Source organism: Bombus terrestris, chromosome 1 (genome assembly GCF_910591885.1).
Source record: "Bombus terrestris chromosome 1, iyBomTerr1.2, whole genome shotgun sequence".
Lineage (NCBI taxonomy): Eukaryota > Metazoa > Arthropoda > Insecta > Hymenoptera > Apidae > Bombus > Bombus terrestris.
In genome coordinates, this window is record NC_063269.1 from 3,926,763 (window position 1) to 3,949,431 (window position 22,669).

At 40.5% G+C, this 22,669-nt stretch overlaps 2 protein-coding genes across 13 annotated transcripts in view; one reads left to right on the forward strand and one right to left on the reverse strand.

The window, feature by feature from the left end:
- The window catches only part of LOC105665845 (lachesin), a 288,009-nt gene that overhangs the window by 84,787 nt on the left and 180,553 nt on the right, over positions 1-22,669 (reverse strand). For 5 of the 7 annotated variants that reach the window (XM_048407783.1, XM_048407786.1, XM_012309408.3 and 2 more), the window contains one exon: positions 5,554-5,660. In XM_048407783.1, the coding sequence (XP_048263740.1) occupies positions 5,554-5,660 (107 nt within the window). Of the gene's footprint in view, positions 1-5,553; positions 5,661-19,087; positions 19,560-22,669 lie in introns of those variants that run through there. The other 2 variants (XM_048407787.1, XM_048407771.1) reach the window with 2 other exon arrangements.
- Positions 8,727-17,724, forward strand: LOC100642235 (alpha-(1,3)-fucosyltransferase C). Of its 6 annotated transcripts, none has more exons than XM_048407792.1 (5): positions 8,727-9,857; positions 10,366-10,816; positions 10,882-11,490; positions 13,072-13,369; positions 14,227-17,724. In XM_048407792.1, exons 3-5 carry the CDS (start codon positions 10,920-10,922, stop codon positions 14,573-14,575), a joined length of 1,218 nt encoding a protein of 405 aa, XP_048263749.1. In that variant the 5' UTR covers positions 8,727-9,857; positions 10,366-10,816; positions 10,882-10,919; the 3' UTR covers positions 14,576-17,724. The 6 variants fall into 6 exon arrangements, with proteins under 6 accessions (XP_048263749.1, XP_048263760.1, XP_048263756.1 ...); XM_048407803.1 differs by having other exon boundaries at positions 10,537-10,816; XM_048407799.1 differs by having other exon boundaries at positions 8,727-9,505; positions 10,092-10,816.

Here is a 22,669-nt window from a genome sequence, read left to right on the forward strand (position 1 = left end):
ATATGTATCTATTCAATACCAATCAATAGCCATACAGAGATTTCACGTATCACAGTATCTACTTTCCAATGACTACATCTACGTAGAAAATGTATCTATTTATACGAAGAATCTTGTACGTATCCGTCAGATTATTCACGAAGTTCGCTTATTAATTAGCCTTATACGGACTCGGAACTCTAAGGTTCGTTCTGATGTGGGGCCTTAGGTTTATCGAGAGTTTCTCTAACGGTGCTTGGGCCTTGACGGCCAAACAATGAAGGACGTCGCGCGGACCCTTTCGCGCGACGTAACACGTGTCCTTTGTCACCGAAATTCTTTAAATTCAGCGCCCAACTCTCCCTTTACCGCAAATTGTCCCTTCGTCGGTTGAAAATCAAATTTCCATCGGTTGCGTTGGATTCCTTGAAAGGGATCGAACAAAGGAGGGATTCGAATCCCTTTGGAATCCGGTTGGAAAGAGGACGAGCGCGAGAGTGGCAATTTTCCGGGCACGGCACGTTGTCGTTCAGGAACTCGCGTTCGTAATTGGCTCGGACTAATAAGCGCCTTCAACCGACCGGCGATGTCTTCTCCGGGGTTCCCGCGTGCAGTCACGTGCACGTGCGTGGAAGACATGCAGACGGGGTTGCGGCGCAAGTTTCGGCCCGGAACACGTGCCGCTCCCATCTACCTCGCAGCGGTGCTCAATCATCTCTTGGCCACGTAATTGCGCGAAATTCTTCGTGATAACGGGATCGTGGCCGAGACTATCGCTCTTGCGACTTGCTCGTGCCATGGTCGGGCGTATCGTTTCCCATCTGCCTTCCCGGCGCTAACTATTTTACAAGAAAGAGATGGCAATCGCCGTTGTATCGTAAACTCTGAATTTACCGAGAAATTTCGTTATCTTACGTTACGCGGGTAGCGCAAATCGGGCGTCGTTTCGAAACCGTTTCAGAGGATTCGAAGATTATGAACGTACACCAAGATTATCGAGAAATCGCTATTTTAAGATATTTCGTAAGTGGAAATAATTCTGTTTGCACAAATTATATAGGGGAAATGATAACCTCTACGTCCATCCTGTCAGTTGTTTCGTTTCATGGATTTTAAGAGTGATAAATACGAAGCGCAAACAAAATAGAGAGAAAGATTAGCCGGTATAATGCTAGCGTAAAATGAAATTGTTTGTAAGTTCAAAGATAAGCCTCCGACGATGACTTTTTACACGAACATTTTTTATCGCTTTGACTTCTAGAATCGGCCCTATGAATAACACCCCTGTCCCCTGTATTTTGTGGCAGCCTATACATATATGTATATATATATTTGAATCGTGGAGAGATCGCTAAATAAAATAGTCAGAGCGTGAAAAATTGCCGGACGCAGAAAACATGCCACGATATCATAGGGCAAATTAACCATGATATACGATTCTAGCAGTTTTCAAATTATGTTGAATTCGGTGAAACGTAATGAGAAAATCCGCTTGGCACGAAATCAAATTAAACGTAAATAAAAATCGCATCGACCCCTTAAAACTTGGCTGGCGAAATATTTACCGCCGTCGCGCCACTCTCTACCTGTTTCAAAATTTAATTCGAACCAACGCGACGGCGCCAGTCGCCGAACCGTCTGCGCCTCTCATTTCCTGCATTTAAAAACCAAACAGATTCCGCGTTGCAATTTCGAAATCCCGACGTTTCGAACGCCCTACTGAAGATATCTCTCCCTAGAATTTTCTAATCTTAACGTCTCTATCGTACCTACATACGCTATAAAACACCCATCTATATACACCTACTATCTTTATATATATATACACACAGGAGAATTTTCCATAATCTCTCCTCCATGGACAGAATATAAAGAGGGCACTATTCTCGACAAAGGTCTCGCGATTTATTCGCCAGTTTTTCAGCCTACGGTGGAGCTAGTTCCTCTCGTGGATAGTCGCTGGTTCCGCTGGCCGATATGTTTGTTCGCGTGTAATGTCGATCTTGCCGTAGGCTGGCCTCGTAGTTACCAACATCGAGCTCCTCCACGGGACAACTGATGCGTTTCCAATAGCGGCGGCGAGGCGCAGTGGCGGAGGCGGTTGCATAACAGCGGTCCTCCGATGCTGGTCGGTGGGAGGCATCGAGCTGGTCTGAGATAACGTCGAAGAATCCGCCCCTGGATCGTGGAGATTGCGGTCCACGGCAGAAAAGAACCGATGGAAATTACCGACACGCCAGCCAACGGGAAAGGAAGCATTCGTCGGAATCGCGGTAATGCTAATAACTCCGGGATCTTCCGATGCAGTGCAAGTACATAATTGAACGTCAGAGAGGATAGGGAAAAGACAGCGAATAAACCGAAGGGACGAACGAGAAAAGCGCGCGAGCCGCGTTACATTTCCGTTTGCTCACCGTCTCCTTTCAACCAGGCCACGTCTTTTGTTCTTTCTTCTCGTTTAATGATTTACGACCGCGAAACTGGTAAATGCTCGAGTAATATGGAACACGCGTTACGCTCTCCACCAATATTATCCTAATGAGCGATCGTGTGTACCAATGCAAACGTTTCTCGTAATTCTTTTTCTTTGCTCTCTTTCTCCCTCTATCTCTCGTCCTTTCTTTTTCCTCCGATCTTCTTTATTACTATACCACCCGATCTTTTCCCTTTTATTTTACTTTGACCGCTGTTCTATAACCTTAATCGATGGCTACGCGTGCCGGCCAACGGATGAATTATCGCGGTGATCTTGCTCCGGCGTGGTTTTACACGCGCGATAATAGCAGAGATGTTTAAACGATCGTTTCCGAGAAAATGAACGGCCATTCTCGTTCTCATTTCCCTTTCTGTTTATTCTTAATCTTCTTTTTCTGCTGTTCCGTAGCTTGAAAGGAACGGCGATTGCTAGGTAACGTAATGCTATTTCTACTTTCGTTCTTACTGATATTGGTTCTTTAACGACGACTCCTCTTTAGATTATATTTTTCATTCGGTATCTGTTTCATGTCGAGTCTCTCGAACTTGTTGGATTCTTCAAAGGAAAGGAAACTAATTACAAGCTAAATGAATTGTCTCTTAGCCTCTTTTTCTGTCGTTAAAGATCACTATACAGTTGATAGCTTGGCAGTCGGAATGAGTCGAGTATAATGGCGACAAGTATGCTGAAAAGCATTATTTCTAAGAACGTTTGGAAAGATGGATCACAAATAAACTCAAACCAACTGTGCACCAAATCGGCCACAAGTTTGTCTTGTACGAGCATGACAATTTGATTAATCTGAATAAAACTGAGATGGATTAAACGCGTAGGTGTATTTAATAATGTAACGAGTGGATGAATTCGCAATAGTCTGACGTATTAAAATCACTATAACTACAAATACAGAGATAATGTACTACAGAGATAATGTTACCACAAAAAGTTAATCTTCCTATTTATGTAACTCTGGCTGAAGATTACAAGAAACGGCAATAACAATCTGTTCAGAGTTCATTTGCCTCTAGACTTAGTAAACCAAAACAACGTTACTATTCAATGTCACAATAATAATAGTCTCTCTCAGACTTGAATTTTCCGTTTCAACTTTTTCAACGCTCATGTACCGTTACGAAACTGTATCCGTCCAGACGACGCAAAATAGTTTCGTCAGGTACCGCGAATATGTACGATTATGTTAATCGTCGAATTGCAGAGGACAAGCGAAAAGACGGAAGTTGTTTATCGGAAGGAGCATCATTCACATCCTTTGAAAGCCAGCTATTCTGCACGGTGACACGTGTTTATTCGGTTTTTGAAAACGCTATTCACGTTGTAGTGGGTGACACCTAGAGCTCTAGTTCGGTCTAACGGGCTCCTTCGTGCGCGTCGTTCCATTTAAAATCGTCGCAACTAAAGTATTTCGAGCGTGCACATCGCGACAAAACGTTTCGCCAGCAGCAGCGAATATTTTGCCTTGGAGGGACGGCCCAGGGAATCGATATATCGGGAGCAGATAGCGTAAATATTTTAGAACGCGGCGACGTTACAACGTCTGCGGCGGCGTTTATTATTTACACGCGATATTGCGTAATAATGGAGCTATTGGCGTGCGCTTACGTAAGCGCCAGGTCCTGCTTCAACCGCACACTTCTCGCGAGATAGCTTTCAGAGAAAATTCGATAGTGCAAACCCAGATCGTGACTGTGTGTGTGAATCATCCCGTTGCGTCATTTTTAACTTTTCGTCGTACCTCGCTCTCTCGTGCGAACAATTAGAAAAATTTCAACCTCGTTGTAAATTCGACCAATTTGTGGGCAGACGCAATCGCGAAGAAACACATCAACGGGAGTCGTGAATTCCTGTTACGATTCTACGAATCGACACCGCGAGTAGATCGATCACTTGATTTCCGTTAAGATAATAGGGGTGGTTGAAATGATATAACTCCGTGATTAACAGTGTTATGAATTATGTATTTTCCAACAACTTAGTAGAATCACACACTTTAGTAACGTCGCTGAGTATGAGAACTGCCTTGATTCGTACCGCCTTGATCTTGATCAGATTTTGACTGATAATCTGATAGATGAAGGCCCTCTTGTTGTAATAGACGTAGCGATTGATCAGACCCGACTTTGAGTGAACCGACTCACCAGAATCAACCGAATGATAGAGTGACTAGACTTTGAATTCTTGACTTTGACTGTTCATTGATTATGAGAACCAGTAGAGTTGACCACCTTGATGGCGTAGAAGCAGTAGTAGCAATAGTAGCAATAGTAGCAATAGTAGCAATAGGAGCAATAGGAGCAATAGGAGCCGTAAGAGCCCTAGGAACAGTGAGAGCCGTAGGAACTGTCGGAACTCTAAGGTTCGTTCTGATGTGATTACGGAGGAAAGCTCGGTATGGATGTGTCATTTGAACCAAGAACGCGGATTCGTTGCTCACATTTTTAGTTAGGAAAGTGAAGGCAATGATCCGCGATGCCGATTGGTTATGACAACTGTTGGGAACGAAGATAGGAGGAAGAAGCCTTCTACCAGCGTGGTTCATGGGCGACATTGTTTATGGTAAAACCAGCTTTTCCGTTAGGCAACTATTTAGTTTTTCTCATTAGGTAACTACCTGCTTTCTCCGTAATTTGGAAGAATGTAAAATAGACCTAAGGACCTTTTAAGTACCAGTTATAAACCGGAAATACTTGCAGGATTAAGGTTCCTGCAAGCTAATAAGACTCGGTTTATAGTGGGGCCTTAGGTTTATTGAGTAACACTCGTAACGTAACAATCGTTGAATCTTGTTCTTCGCAAAATACGTTCATAATTCAAAGACGCAAATTTACGTACTTAACGCGTTATCTCCGAACGTTTGATCGCAACGAACGGCTGAAAGAAATCGTAAGGAATTTTAGTTAAAACTTGTTGAATGGAATCGAGTTCGACTTGCAATCGTAAAGGGAGATTCGGGACAAGAAGCTTTTCGAAAGCGCAGAGAGAGAAGAAGAAAGAGAGAGAGAGAGAGTTACGTGTACATATATTAGCGAAACTTGGAGACTGCATAGAACGATATGGCATTGATTCTTCGATTTAATTACCTTATAATTACCGAGGTTTTCAACGACACAGGGTAAGCTGACGTCTCTCCCCAATGGCACTGTGACGTTCGGTATTGGCTCGGCAAACATTGGTCGATCGGAGAGAGCTGCACAGATAAAAAATTCCATTAATCGCTAGTTTCTTCCTCGTGTTAATTATTTGATGTTTCAAGGAGACGATTTCACAGATCGGTAAATTTATCGTCCGATACAATCATCGAGAATATTCATCTTGCTTTTTATAATAACACGACGAAACGATATTTATTAGCTACTACTTTATTCGCTTTTAATATTCATCGACGTGGTTCGTTTTAGATCGTAAACTATCGATACCTTGTCGAAATGAAAGGTCGGAGGATGTTTTTCGAAACAGTTACATACGATGTCGGTCGAGATAGAAACGCATGGTAGGTGAGAAACAAGTTTCCAAAGAAGACGAAAAGGAAGAGGAAGAGGAAGAGGAAGAGGAAGCGGGTCACCGCGAGTCATACCAGTCAAGAAATCCGTTGGGAAAGTTTCAGAATTGGTCAAGGGTGAAGCAAGAGGGCAGTTGGTTGATCGTTCGAGTGGAAGAGGAAACCGTCGATTCTATCTTGAAGCTGTATTTATCGGAAGCGTATATAGAAGAAAGCGAGTCTCCAACTGGAAATTGTATAATATCATGTCGTAATAAATTATCTCGCTTACTGATATCTTATGTATCATAAAATCCGTCAAATATTTTATCACTGAACGTTTACTCTGCCAATGTAATCGTTACAATTACGATCATGACTTTCGCGACTATCATGAACAACCTACGAATGTTCTTATAAAGTCATATCTTATATGATACGTTATATATGAGGTATTAGATTAGGCTGGATAAAACGATTGATTGTTCGATATTTGTATAAATGACATATAACAATTAAGTCTAGTATTATAAATAAAAATGGAATCTAGGTATAAGTCACTATTAACGAGCAACATCCTCGGCTTAAGTTATTAAGATATCGTAAGAAATTATTTATGAAGTTTATGAACTAGTTTATACTAGAAAATCATGTTTGTGTGATACTTTGTTAATCAGTTACGTGCCAACGCGTTTTCCCATACATATGGATTATACCAGCACGATAAATCCGTACAGGAAGACTCTTCGAGAGACTTTACAAAGTCGCAGCATCCTCTTAAACTCCGATTATGATTGATTTCGCAGCGTTTCGAGCGGCGTCAAAGAATAACGTCGCAGATACCATGATGATGGATCGGTCTGTGATTAATGAGAAGAATTAATCATAGCGTCGCTGTTCGATGTTGCGAGATTACCAACGCTGCCTTGCTTCTTGCGCATCTCCTAAACGATCGTTAGTTCTTCAAGGTTTTCAAATCTGTACCAACCGGTACAGCAGTCTCCTAGAGAATTTCCGGTTATTTGGTTAGAAGAACGAGCTTCTGATTCTAATTATCATTTCATATACTGTTTCGGAATCGCTTATAAAGAAAAAAGAAAAAAGAATTTATATCTTGATAGCTTGATACGACCTTTTGTTCCCACAGTAACTCTCGAAAAAAAATCGATTTACAGGGAATGTTCACTTATCGATATTCTTATCTTATCAATTTTCCTTCCTAACCATCCTTATGCCACTCTTCGTAACTTATTTGTATCATTCCGTTTTTGCACCGCTAAGTTGTAGCTTTAAAATTATCGTGGCTGCCCATTGTCAACTGATCCTTTTTCAACTCAACGTTCATACGGTAGACTACCTGTGTAGTTCGTAGTCACGCAGATCCTCGCACCAATCGCTATTATTGTCATGGAACTGTGTATCATTCCGCGAAGCGTAATTTCGTAATCCAATTGTGTACAGTGTCTTCGTATCCGCGTCATGGTAGTACCGATGTCGTATTCCGAACTTTTATTTTGAACAGAGCTACCTGATATCCTATTCAGGAATACAGCTAGACACTATCCTTCGGTAATCATTGAGTTCCTCGATTAATGCTGCAGAGGTGAGACAATTTCATACGAAACATATACGAGGACAAATTTTCGTCAGCATTGTACAAAAGTTTGTGCGTAAGTAATCTCGTCTCTTAATCTCGTCTTTCTAACACTAGAGTGATAAAATCCGGTAAGAGAAATAAACGCTGGTGGAGCGTGAACTTGTCGGCAATTTATTTCGTTTCGTTCTACTTAGAACGTTCTATCCGTCTTTCGCGAAATTTGATGTGGGTGTTTGATAAACGGAAAGGAATCGCGGCCAGATGATCGTTAAAGAGAATTGTCGCGGTAGAAGTTCCTTTCGTAAATCACGACATCGGACGCACGTGATTCTCCGTCTTCCTTGATACTGTTCCGACGGAAGTTGCGGTGTCGTTCAAGCACGATTGTAAGGGACTAAGTTTTACGATTGAGTTGATATAAGGAGCCAAGTTATACGCCGCTAAGTCGCTCCATTTCCTCGAGGAAAGCCTCTTAATCGAGCGATCCGCGTCACTCGCGAGCAAGCCGTACTATATAAGTTTCAATTTCGTCGGCTATATGTCGATAAAATCTGTTCGTTCCGATAGCGAGCTCGATTTCAATCGTTTCAAATCGATTGCTGCCTCTTGTCTGTATCGTTTTATATACGTTTCGTTCGCCCTCGATCTTATTTTCATTTACATTTTTCGCTAGAAATTAATCCTTTCAAGTTCGTCTTCTTATTCCTCTTTCCTGAGGTATCATAAATTTCAAGGGAACAAGGGAAACAATGTTTTAGGAAACGGAGTAGGCGGATGGAACACGATCCACCAGTACTTCTATGACTTCCGTGTTCCGTCGAGCGTTTCGCTTTCTCACAAGCAAACCTGTTACAGTTACAGTTCCATATGGATATGATACACAACGGTACTACATTATTTCATTATTTCATTATTTACTCCCGTCCAGCCTGGAACAAGCCATGTTGGGCTATACAGTAGGACCTCTAATAACGCGAGACATATGTTCCATGTTATACGAATTTCGCGTTATACGAATCCAAGAGCGAAAAAAGCTATAATTAAATAAAAATATAGCCTTTTTTTTAATACGATAAAATAACATGCGTTCCGTAATAGTAACTGTATCATAATACATACTGTAAACAACTCTAACTTATCGTACGAGTGTTAATTGTAAAACTGTATCTCGTATCAATTCAAACACGTACATACACTCGTATCAGGAACGAGTCATTTTTATGATTACATTTTTAATGTCTATAGCGAATTACCTTTCCATACGTAGAGCGATCCGATAACGGATACCACATATAACGCAACGGCTCAATGATACGACCAACGACTATTAATCGGTTTAAAAAATAATGGAATGTCTATTCATCCATGGTTCCCCCACCTAGCAGAGTCGATGCCTTCTTCGGGACTAGCATAGACATAACAGCGTGCACATCGCATTTGACCACCACCAACTCTAGACCAGTCGGCTTACAACTGCTGACACAGTCGGTAGTTGCGCGATTCGTGGTATTTCTATAGTGGTTGCTGTTGCTCTTGCGTTTTACAACTATCTTGTATTGTCGATATGTTGCTCGTTTGATTGCGCGAAGTCTCCGTTTGATTTCATTCGATTGTTCGGTTTTCTTTTGATTGTTTAGTTTGTCTTAAAAGGAAGTTTATCGGTCAAAGTTAAGAAAAAAAAAACCGAATACAAGGATAAAATAAGAAGAAACCATCGATGATAGTCGAAGTTAGCGAATCACGATTGAAATATAGTAGGAGGAACGAAACATCGGATGTTCCTCGAGATGAGAACGCGAGGAGCACACCGAAGGACGAGAGGACAACCGAGGCGAATACGCGAAATTTATGAGACTTTCAGAGAGTAAACTGCGAACTGCGGCGATTTCCGACAAATTCCTTCATCGAACACCTGTGTCCCACATTCAGATTCCATGTTGGACGCGTCGTGGCAATGGTGAACCATCGATCACAAGCTTTATCATTCTTTCCATCGTCGAACCTTCGCCGGAAACGGACGTCTCCCTTTTTGCATTTGACGCGTTTCGATACAATCGCGTTTCGATGCACGAAATTTCTAAGAATCGCGAACGATTAAAAAAGGTCGCGAGTGCAGTGTCTATAGTGAAAATTCTAGCTCTGGGCATAACATACGAACCAACAGATTTTTAGCCAAACTTCGTTGCAATCCGACGGAAAGATTTCGATTTCCATAGACTTGCCTCGATCGCGCAATTATTCAATTTTCGATCGATTTCGCTTGCGAGAAAACTCGTTTCCATTGGGAACCTCAAAATTTATATAATCACGTAAGTTCGTAATTTTCACGACGTTCGAAGAAACAGAAATTTAGTGAAATTTCTTTAAAAAAGAAAAAAGAAAAAAAAATACAGAATGAGAACAGAGATACGTTTGATTTGACACGTGTCCATTACAGAATTTTCGATCGACAAGAGAGAGGCAGGTCGGCAACGATTTTGGAGGCCATTTTTAATCAAACGAAATCTGGTAATATCGCGCACTGTTTCTTTTGCTCTTTGTAGCGTTGTTGTCTATATCAGTCTGTTGCGCGTGTCAACGAAGAACACGGCAGAAGAAATGATAGAAGGAGAAACCATAAGAACAATGCTTTGTTAATTTTCTTTATCGTTTATCTATTAGGCGTCGGGTAATTTTTACGTATTCGATTAGCTTCATTATCGTAATCTACACGCATAGTTCTTCAAGTGATTATGGAACATTGTATTTAACGTTTACGTTCCTTTAAATTGTTTGAAAGCATTTTAAGTCCAAAGAAAACGTTCATTTTCATTCTAGATTACGTGACTCGCAGAAAAATCTACCTATAACTTTAGCGCATAATCGATCTACTACCTTTGAATAATATATTATAAGTGCTTTTTCTAAGTCGTGAATTATTCAGAAAGTTACGATAGTTGTGGCATAACGAATTGCATATCAGGCGTTCTTAATGGATTACTATCACAGGCAATACATTTGCTCATCATTCGCTGCATGACTTATCAACTGTTCGTTAGAATACTTTGCACAGTGAATTAAGACTCGAGAGATCGAAATCTGTTGCACTGAGCCTCCTTCTTGCCCGTTGTGTTTCATTTAAACTCTCATCAAGATCAATTCAGCTGGTTATCTCGAACGTGACAAACGTATTTTTGACTACACGACAAAAAAAAAAAAAAAGGAACTAGCTTAACGATACGTCAGGATTTTTGTTAGTTAAAAAATTACAATACCTCGATACGAATCGGTAAGACACAGAAAAACAGATGAGAACGATCTGGTCAATGAAAATCACGCAACAATCTTTTTCAGCAACGAGACAAAATTCGAAACAAAACGAATAACCACAGATGACCGATATGAAATTATGGGTGATTGGAAAAAACAGCTTGGTCGTCCTTACGATCTTCACGATCGCTCTGTACGTTCTGTCTTTCTGCTTCAACTGGAGCGACGACGATTTCTTACGCTTCAGGGAAGTCTTTGACCAGGATCTACGATACGCGAATGCGACGAAGAAAATCCTATTTTGGACCAAGATGTTTAGCGACGAGACATTTTACATGGGCACAGGCTACATCGCCCGCCATTGCCCCGTGAACAATTGTTACGCGACTAACAAAAGAAACGTGGTGAATCTGACAGACTTCGACGCAGTTTTATTTCATGGGAACGATCTTGATCTGGAAGATTTGCCAAAGGACCGCAGTCCACGGCAGTGGTACGTTTTCGTGAATCTGGAAAGTCCGGCCAATAGGCCGATGACTAGCTACTTTTACGAGGATTTCTTTAACATCACGATGACATACAGATTGGACAGCGATATCGTGTGGACTTATGCAGTCGTTAAGGATGCTCGTACCAACGTAAATGTAGCTCCTAGCAGAAATGTGAATTGGAGCGCCTTTTACGCTGGGTCAGGTAATGAAATCAGGAAAAAGATGTGGATGAAATACGGAGAAAATTTTGAAGCTTCTAAAGATAGCCTTGTTTAAACAATCCTTGGATATTGATTATCTGTTTGAGACATTTTTCCGTTCTGTTCATCCTTTGCTATAATTGCGACGATCAAACTTGATACCTGAATGTCGAACTGTTCTACTTCTATCTAATTCTTTTATATCCGATAATTCTGTAGTTACAAGAAGTATTTGCTCGGATTGTGTCATACGAAAACACGTGTTTTTTTATTGTCGATAATAAACGAGGAGAAATTTATTTACAATCTAAAGAGCATACTATTTTGAAAGGCTAAGATACTCTAACATAAATTATTTCTTGTTTAGTCGAAGAAACGATACTGTAATAAATCATATACATTCTTGTTTGGATCTGTTAGTACATGAGAGAGTAAAAAACAAAGCAATAAATTCGTACATCAAATTTGGTTGTCTCGACTATAGAGAACGGTGCGCGAAAATCGTTTCACCCTCGGTAGTTGCTTCGCGGAGAACGCATCATCTTGTCCCGCGTGCTTCATAATCGTCGCTGTGCGTAATTAATCTCGGTTCCCCTTCGTTGCTTTTGCTCGGTACGACAAAGAACACGACCATTTGCTGGTGTAACACGAGACACGGGTAGCTGTTCTTTCCTAGCCGCGCAGCCGCTTGAAACGAGCGGCAAAAACGTTTTGCGGCTACGAGTTTCTTCGTATGCGACCAGGGAACAGCCGGGGAAAACGTGTCTTGCGTAGCGAAAGCAAAAAATAGGATACAATTATTAAAGCTCTAACGAGGTCGTTGTAACTGGTTATCGAATGGAGAACGGGGGACGCGTTGATGCGTGTAATTAAGTTGAAATTAAATTACGATCGTTAGCTTATCAACGTTGATGTTATGCGCGCCATAATCAGATACCATCGTTAGCGCGTAATTTTCCTCGGGGAATCCGTGCGTGCGCTGTGACCAAAGGAAAGAGGAGGTTGGTAAGTCGCAAGAGGCCGGAAAATAGCCGCAGACTGTAACAATTCTTTTGCGTAATAGCGTTGCGCAACGTACAAAGCCTGCACGGAATCTTACTAATTACAGTGTCGCCGATGACTTTATTAACCGTCGCAAATTAGCTGTCCTTCGCGTTTGTTTATTTTTACGATTGGTTGCTCTTTTCAGCTCTATCATGTTCTTTTTTCCTATATCGTTCCCCGTAATTTTCGATAATTGCACGTTACAAGAAAGATCACAAACAAGTACTTATTCGTCATTCCTTTGATTCTCTTCTTTTTTTTCTTTCTTGTTTCTCTCGATCTTGTCCAACCAAGACACTGCACGAGGCTGTATCTGTTTAATGTTCGCTGTGATTCATGTTTATTCAAGAGATTCGCGATAAAAACATACAGCGCAATCTCAATCGGGAAAATCTAATCGTCACGATACGACGTAGATGTCGATTATGAACGCAGAATAAAATTATTTCACACGAACGAGCTTGGGCGGTCTTTAGAGCGAATAGAATGCTGGTTAAAATCATCGATGGTGTCATCAAAGCAACGATCCGTTTGCACAGGTGACCGAACGATCGGCGACGATGTGGACGCCTCGTTGTCGAAGACGATTCGAGGCAAGACGAAGCCGATAATCTGGTTCGTGAGCAACTGCGTGGCAAAAAGCGGCCGGGAAGAGTACGTGAACGAACTGTCCAAGCACATACCAGTCGACGTTTATGGAGCATGCGGCAACATGTTTTGTCCCCGTAACGAGGATTGCTTCGCACGAGTCGCGGAACCTGGCTATTTTTTTTACCTGTCATTCGAGAATTCGTTGTGCGACGATTACGTAACCGAGAAGCTGTACAATAGCCTCAGGTAAAACAATGGCCGCGGGACGATCTCGACTATAAAATTGTCAGTCGCAGCTCGTACCTGCCGTGCGCCCGCTGACCGATTTCAAATCGGCTGACGGACTCGTGTTTCGAACGACGAATCCGTATAAAATTGTTTCGACACGTGACCATGCTCTGCGAGCGATCGTCATCCTCCCCCTGCCCGACAGGCTTGCCCCGTCTTCTACCTTTTTTCGTTTCCCCACGTTTTGTTCTCTACGATACTTTCTATTTTTTTCTCTTTCGTTGTCTCTTTTTTCTATACCTGCACCTGTCACGAGCGCGATACGAATAGATTAAAGAGGGAGTGCAGACTCGAGCGATTGGAACAATATTAATTGAACCATTCAGAAACCACATTGAATCTAAATCGGAAAGTACAGGCAGACGGTTAATTACTGATTTCTTCTTTATCTTAGTATTTGATATCATTCGTTTCCTGAGAAGCGAATACTTGAACGCAAATAAACGTGGAGCATTTAGAAGCATTTTATATATATGGAATATTTAATGAGAGGAGGGAACCAGTGTTTAAATTTAATTTCTTTAAGTATGTTCGTAAATATTGAGAAAAAATTAAGAAACTTACAAATTGACCATTTTGGTTCTTGAATAGTTCTGACATAAATAGCGCTTAAATTTCACGTGTACTTTCGACTTTGTTGTCACACGTTGACATTTCATATTATCGCGCGTGTTTAATTGCATATATTTGATATTAATATCACGTTTAATTACTCCTTACATGCTCGTTGTTTGAGACAACAATAGGCGGAGGTATAAAAGGTGTCACGGCTAAAGGAAACCTAACAAAGAGCATTGTTTCCGTTCTGTTTCCAGATACAACGTGGTTCCCATCGTTTATGGTGGCGCCAATTACAGCCGCTATGCTCCACCACGATCTTACATAGACGTGTTCGACTTTGACACGCCAAAGAGTTTGGCCGATTATCTAAAGAAGCTAATGAAAAATCCGCGAAAGTACAGCGAGTACTTTGCTTGGAAAAAGTATTACAAGATCGAGGATGGCGTTCAACAAGGAGTATGCAATCTTTGCGAGTTTCTTCATAAGCAGAAACAGTCACGAACGCAAAAATTTTTGTCTGATTGGTTCGGCCGATCGAAATGTCACCTCCAGGAATTTTTACGTAATCACAGTTACCTTACAGGGTCTATTTTCAAAGACTGATTTAGCGCACATTTCTGACATATCACCGTGCAAATTTAAATTATCGTAAAATACGTTTAGTTTACGACTGTCGAATTTATTTAAGCATTAAGATTTTATCAGGGTTATATACATTATATACAGACTCGCAAAAGCGATTTTAACGCTTGCCATTGATAACTTTAATGTCCACGGACCTGTATATTTTTTTATTGGTTTCTTTATCAACGCCCCACTTCTATACACATATCACGTTTTAAATACGATATAGAAAAACCATATTACATGTCCCACGTTAAACATTTTCAATTATTTCTCTAATGAGACACGACTATCCTGATTATATCGAAACTACATTTACGTTTATTGAAAATACACATTTACTATTACTAAAAGATTAGTGAATAGTCGTCTAAAACGTGTAGTTAGATGATCTCTGTAAATGTCGTGCCTTACTAATATAACGAACAATTTAACATTCCTGCGATATTTGAAAATTGTATGCGATTACACTAAATATCTTATAATTTTTATACACATTCCGGGAATTGTTGCAAACTTTGCCAGCATATGACGATAGTGGAAGCACGCAACACCGCTAACGAAATTTTCTAATGTTTCGTGTAATACGATATATTCGTGAAGGATGTCTGAAAGCGTTCGAGTACTTTCGAAAACTTGTATAAATGGAACGAATCGTTAGATTTGTATTATAATTAGCGCAGTGTGAATGATACGATGAAATATGTGAAATATCGATGAACGATGTCTGCCATCAGGGCGAAATTCATAAGAAACTAGAATCTCGACTTTCGATCAATTAAAACGAAATCGATGAACGATAGACAAGACACGGATCCGGTTCTGTGTTAGACACGCGTTAGTCGCGTAAATGAATCCGAACCAATCTATTTGAAACGCAGTTATCTATCTGCGTCATTCAGCATTATTCGTAATTTAGCATAATTAGAATGTTTCATTAATAATTTAAAGAATAAACGCGAAGCTCGAATCTCCCGTTATATTACTTGCCATAAATATTCACCGATCGAATCGGTATACAAGTGCTTCGAAGATCGATGATTTTCATAATTTATTTTGCTGCACTGGTCTACCTTCGATTCCGAGTTTACCGAAGTGGCAATTAAACGATTGAACGTTTTGCCGTTTTAAAATGAACAGTTTATTATTTTTCAAACATTCGTTAACCTGCGAAACTGACAACGAGAAAAATTGTAATTAATTCATTTGAAATGTATAACCATCTGTGAGCATTCTCAGGCTGGAAACGATGTATTTTCAAGTGATTCGTAAACACGATGTACCTTTCGATTCGCAGAGTTCGTTTAGAATCACTTATCAGGCGACGGACTATTTTTAGCAAACCATTCATACACCTATAAGATAAAACCTTGTCTTAACGAATAATAAAGCTGTTCGTATCACGTCATGAAAAATCGACAATGTCATTTTAATATTCAATGCACCAGTTTCGCATCATCGTTTTTACAACGAGCAAGATTCGATCAATTTTCTCTTACGCAACATTTGTCCGACATTGTTTAACATTTAACGTTCGAAGAATTCTACGACCGTGACGCGATTCAAGAGAATATCGATATTAATTATACCTGTCGTATTATTAACATTTATTAAAAATACTAGTAGCATTATTTGTATTATTTTTATACAATATTCTATTCTCTAATTTATTCAGATTTTTGAGTACGCGTGGCGCGTTCAAGGCAACTATCCGACTGAGTTTGCCATTTCTAGGTCATGAGCCGAGTAAGGCCTGGTATCCGCTCACGAGGCATAAGCGTAGTTTCTGTATAAGTCGACGATAAGTTTACGACAGTGTTCGCACTACAAAGCTTTGTCTCATCGTTAAAATGTCGAGCGATGAGGAAAACGCGTACATCCTATAACGCTACATTCGTTCGTACTTGCAACGTACGCCTCGCTACTGACTCTGTTAACGCCAGTCGTCACGACGAAAACGCGTAGCGACGAAAACGGCTCGCTACTGTTTCGTGGACAGTTGCATATTACTGTGAGCATCTGTGCATCTCTAGCATTACTCTATTTATCGTTAACGTCAACGCGTCTAATACGCGCTCGTAAGAAGCTTCGCGGACAGAGGACGTACGTTACTACCTGTACGTTATTTTGTGTATGTTATTACCTGATTGTACGGAAACAAAGGACTGGTCATCGAGAAATGAAATACTTTCGTAGATTCGTTCGTACGATCCACGACGACCGATAGACGTCGTAAAAGCATTCTCGCGTCCGTTATCAAGAAAACGAGACAATGGCTCGTTCGAGCGAAGAGAAACGCGGATAAGACTTCTCCGTTTTGTCGTATCCTGTCTGTACGTTTTAATTGAAGCTCGCGCTATTTCCTGGAAAGTTTCAGTCGCCAAAGTCGCCAATGTCGCGTGTCTTCGCTACACTGCCTCGTAAACAACGTCTGTCTTCGAGATTCTCGGTACTGGTAACGGTATTCTTTCGCAATTTCTTCGACAACGGTCTTGCAGAAATTTCAGACCGTTGGGTTGGTCGGTTTGAAAAGATTTGTAAGACGACGTTCGAATCGCTGAACGAAGAAGTTCGCGCGAATGGATGCGAAATACTTTGACGAAACGATTTGAATCGCGTTGAAATTGTCGTTAGCTGGATTCATGGATTCTTTGTAAACAAGTACGGTCCGTTGATTAATTATGAGCTGGCTGAAAATTCGTTTTGAATATACCGTTGAAAGTACCGTTGAAGTTGCAACGTTCTTCACGGTATCCTTCGGAAAAATTGTTCGTAAAGCTGCAGTTTGAAAAGCAGAAACATTTAATCCTCTCTACGTTCTTCTATCGCGTTAATTTCGGCCCGATAATTTATTTCGTAATAACATTAATTACGATGTTTGAAATTCTACGCGAACACGAAACAGCTTGCTAGAATTTTATATCATAACGTTTATAGGCTATTCAAGTGGAAATTTCTGCCAGCGATGTATAAATTTAATCGAGTATTCGTATGATTTACATATCATTGACCAACTATTGTAAGAAAATAAAGGGGTCACTGATCGTATGTATGTCTTTCCTGTAACGCCAAAGGTGATTCTACTTTTGTAAGGAAAATGGTAGAATAAAGAATATATTATTGACGAACAACGTGTTAGACGATGAATATCGTGAACGATATTTTTCACGATCGTGATAGAAAATACACGAGCTTGATAGACTTGGATGCCACGTTCTCTCACGGAATGGAACTCGATGCTTGGGACCAGTGGACGTGAAGAAGCGCATGCCTGTGGTACGTTTTTGTGGAACTGGAAAACTCGTACAATAGACCATTGGTTAACCACTTTTACGAAAGCTATTTCAACGTCACTGTGACGTACAACTTTTTATTGTGACATCGCGTGGTTTTGTAGTGCCGTTAGGGACAAAAATGGTCAACGAAATTGTCGTCTCCTCTTTTCGTTTCACCGGTTCAAGTTCTTTTATCAATCATCCGAGTAATGATTTAATGTTTCGTGTATTTTCTTCCTGTTACCTTCTATCATTTCAATGGACAGATATGTCATCAGCGTAGGCCCCGTGTTAAACGATCACAGAGATTCAGGATTGTGAAATACACGTTAGTCAGCGTTGGCGAGCTCATCGATTATTCGAAAACATTCCGTTCTTTCGAAATCTAAAAATTCTTCCTGCGTTTTATAGTATGTCTGTTAAATATATATCGTTTATGTCATTGAAATAGACGTTTTTAATGCAAAACCTTCCAATTTTTCAAATTTATCACAATCATCTTAGAGTAATCTAAAGATTTAAAGACTAAACATCTCGGTATTGAAATTCTTAATATTTCAAAACTGTGAGTTTGAGCACTTTTAGACTTGCGAATTCCATCAGCCAGCATTGGTCGTGTTTGTAACGCATTTGTGAGTTATTAGGAGAAAGCAAATTCGTATTTCCAGATAGCACGGACGACGTGTTACTTGATGTGAACAAGACTAGGAACGAGAAGAATGCGAGAAGTAGTGTCGGTCGAAGTACAATGCTAAACTGCCTAGACGGATAGACGTCTTTGCGGTAAGTGCGGTAATTATAACTGTTCTTGCGGCAACCAGTGTTTCTCTAAGATCGCGAAGGATGTCTACTTTTTCTGTTTCTCGTTCTAGAACGCTCTACTCGATAACTTTGCTGCTGGGCAAATGTTCCAACGATTATAACGCGAAACGATCGTTTTGTTGTAACTAAAATATTCGACGTTCTTATTCGTTTATCGAACAGATATAGTTCAGCATACTATTAGTAGATACAACATGTCTTCTATACGTTTCTGGAACGTTGAACGTATCCAAGCAGCTGTGTAAATATTTTAAATAAGCGGTAAAAAGATACTTCGTCTGAAAGAAATATCACGATGAACAATTATGTCTAAACAAAGTATGCTATCTGTGTACATCTCATTAAGAAGAACAAAGGGTTCGTAAGTATTGTATAATACTGTATTGTATAATACCTGTTTCGTAACGCAGGTGGTACAATGTAGGAGAAGGTGTCGCTTGCAAAATTGCACGTACACTCGGGAATACCCACATCATCGTACGTTAAACAATCAAAACTGACAATCGTTACTAGCAGTTAATTATACGTTCTGAATCTCGTTTATTAAAAGCGAATGACACTTTTCGGTGTCAAATTTGTTTGACAATGTTCGCATTGTCCTCAAGGTTAACCGACACGCGATAACAACTTCCGTTCGATAGCGATTGAAAACCGCGAAGCAGCTGTTATGTCGGACTCGCTAACAGCCAAGAGTGCCGCGTGCATTCTATTCAAAGGAATCACTCGATGGGAGTGTTTCCAACGTCGGCACAATGCGATGCAATAACATCGCTGGATAATCGAAAAATTACATGGGGCGTAAACGTACGTCCTCCACGTGAAACGAATTGACGTAACTGCTTTCCATTTTTTTTTTTTTTTTTACCAGTCGATTAACCGTCGTTGTGTTCGTTAATTAAAAAAAAAAAAAAAAAAAAGGGCGGAGAATCGTTACGAAATCGTATCCATAAATTGAAACGATGGTTGCGTGAGACGGATTCGAATTCTGTTGGAAATTACGATTGACCCATGAAACTTATTCGGTTTCGCGTGTGTCTGAAAGCAACGCGCAATCAGCGCGGATGAGTAGCTGGATATCTTCTATTTTGTCGTCGTGACTCGTCGTTGATCGTGCTATTCATTCATTATATGCATTCTTCAAAGTAACGAACTACGTTTCGCAAACCGTAAATCGAGTGGCCATATCAGTGGAGACGAGTGACGAATCGAATTTGTGTATTCAGATGTATTGGAATCCACTGTACTCGTTATAGCACTGACATACCAATTAATTAACTACATCTAATCTAGAAGTAACATTAGATACTCTAGCAGTAAAATATATAAAATTTGATAAAGAAGGATGTATTTTCTTGGGAAATAATGATATACAAAAATGCTTTCTGTAGCCACTGCATGTGTTGAATTGTTAACTTGTTAATTCGTAACTTTTTAATGTCTGGAGGACAAGAAAAGACAATGTTTATGTGGTCTTTGCTTTTCATACGATAAATTAACAAATTAAAGTTAAAATACCTGCTGAAGTTTGCCGCTATAAATAGGTTAATACTCTTTTGCAGAAAACGTCTAGTTAGATCGACTAACGTTATAAATAATATATCGTGCCATTCAAAAATCTCGGTTAGTTCAATCTCTCAAAAAGTATAATTTATTGAAAAGAAATAAAATGTTCCCGCCTGACGAGGTTTCTTAAATAAAATAAATAAATAAAATGTCACTTCGAACATTCTTTTATAGAGTCAATAGATAACGAGTTATTTAAAGTGGTAATTTTTACTGGCTCATCCTGTATATCGGCATATAAAATTTCTCCATATAGAATTTACGGAAGAAGCAGAAAACGGGGAAAAAAGCCACGGTCGTTTGACATCGTGACAGTATAATCTTCAACGTTTCGAATCGACAAATTGACATAGAAACAAAATAAAAAGATAACAAGTTTCGGGACGTTCTAAACTGTTAAATTTGTTTGACAAGCCGCTGGTGGACGGCAACCTTTTGAGACCAGAAAATCCAGTATATAAATTTTCCCTCTGTTGTTTTTTAGAGTTTCGCGTGTCATGGATTGGCCAGCTTTGACGCGGAATATTAACAGCGAGCGCGTTTGTAACAAAAACCGGCCGAAGTATCGCGAAACTAAGTCACTTCGTTTTCCATCGGGATAAATTCGCCAGCTTTGTTTAAATCTTTTCCCTTAATAGATTTTCGCGTTGACGCATTTATAATCAGGTTTCTTTAAGCTTTCAACAAATAAACACACTTTTTTTTCTATTGAATCGTACTGTAGAAAATTTCGAAATTTTTGTCGTTTAAACTTCACTGTAGATCATCGTTCTTACGGGATCCGATACGTTCGAAGAATCCCTTTTCTCGCGATCGTTATTTGTTGCACGATTCCTCGGACTAACTTTTTCCATGCAGAGACGCGACGGAATTGCCCCTCGATTATTGTCATCGTAACAAAAGCGTAGTTGCTCCGGGGCGAAACACAAAAAACGCTCGCAAAAGAAATAACGAGGTCCGCGTGCGCTCTCTTCCTCCGAGTTTCTTTCCGCCCCGAACCAAGCAAGCATCCCCCGTACCACGGTCTGAACACGTTCGATTAAGTTTCGCCTGCAGGTAGTTGCGTCAACAAACTCGAACGGTTAGACCCTGTTAATACCAGAGCCAACGGATTGTTCACGGATGAAACATCGCGCAATTTGGCCAAGTACATTCGGAAATGTAGCGTGCAAAGTAAGAAGCACGTAGACGCGATCCACGAAGACCAAGCTGTCACGATTATTCTTTGTCTGGTATTCGTGACAGCCCGTGGATGATACCAGGGACATGGAGCAGGAGACAGAGCGAACAAATTTTCACGAGCTAAGTTCTCACGAAGTAAGACGAACTTACGTTTCGAAGCTTTGGAAACTTAAGGTTGAAACTTAAGGTTCCAAAATACGCTGATTAATATGCACGCTTAAATCTTCAAATTGGATTAATCCGTCGGAATTATTTTTCTCATCGGTACAGCCCTCTTTCTTGCTGAATCTAACTTTGCAAGATGCCCGGTCCCCCGCGTCGAACTAACTTCGATTCTTATCCCGTCACCGCGGAAACTTCTGGTCCGATCGGGGAGAGCATCGTCATCGAACTTGCCCTTTCCGAATAAAGAACAGGAAGAGTCCCTGCGGAGTAATCTGTCAGACGCAGAACGCGCGTTAAGAACCGCAAACAGCCCCGTCGTGGAATATCGATCGAAAATCGATCGAACTTCTCGCGTCTCGCCATCTTCATCGCTGACAAACCGCGTGGATCTCGTTCGATGCGCGATCGAGTCACGATAAATCGGACGAGAATACCGATAGATGGTGAAAACAGATAGTCACGGATGAATTCGAGCGTCCTGAGGGCGGACATTAGTCGGTTTGACACTGTAAAAGTACTCGGGAATCGACTTGATGGTTCTCGCGCCGCCATTTCGTTCGTTTCCAACGAACCGGAAGTTGCTCGATAAAGTTCTCGTCGTAAAGTCGAGCGTGGCGACCCCCGGCGAAATTTTCGGCAGATGAAACGGTAACTGCGAGTATAAGATCGGATTGCTCCCAACTTTCTTCGATTTCGCTGGTTAAGGAGGTTCTACGGTGCAAGTCAGTTTTATTCGCTCGCCGCTTTGCAAAGAGTCGCTGTTTCACTTGGGATAGCTGACAGGGTTCGATAGGGAGGGAATATCGAAGTGAACAGGTTTTTGGATTAAATGGCCGATCGATGAATGCAAAAGTTCAGCAGCATTGCAATTGGATCGTTCGAAATTCAGTTAAAATTCGACGAAATCTTCAAAATTGTATCGTTTGAAATTTAACGATCATCTGGATCAGCGTAATCCAGCTAGTATTACTAATATCTCCAAGTTTTACACCTGATAAATTACGAGTATCTTAAATTACTTAATGGTAAGGATAAAGGAAAGTTCTGGAAGAATAAATTTTACAAG

What these genes read in the sequence shown, in the direction of transcription:
- LOC100642235 (XM_048407792.1), top strand. Translation starts at nt 10,920, where the DNA reads ATGACCGATATGAAATTATGGGTGATTGGAAAAAACAGCTTGGTCGTC. An exon ending in CGCCTTTTACGCTGGGTCAG is followed by an intron (nt 11,491 to 13,071) that starts GTAATGAAATCA and finishes CCGTTTGCACAG; the next exon opens with GTGACCGAACGATCGGCGAC. An exon ending in AAGCTGTACAATAGCCTCAG is followed by an intron (nt 13,370 to 14,226) that starts GTAAAACAATGG and finishes TTCTGTTTCCAG; the next exon opens with ATACAACGTGGTTCCCATCG.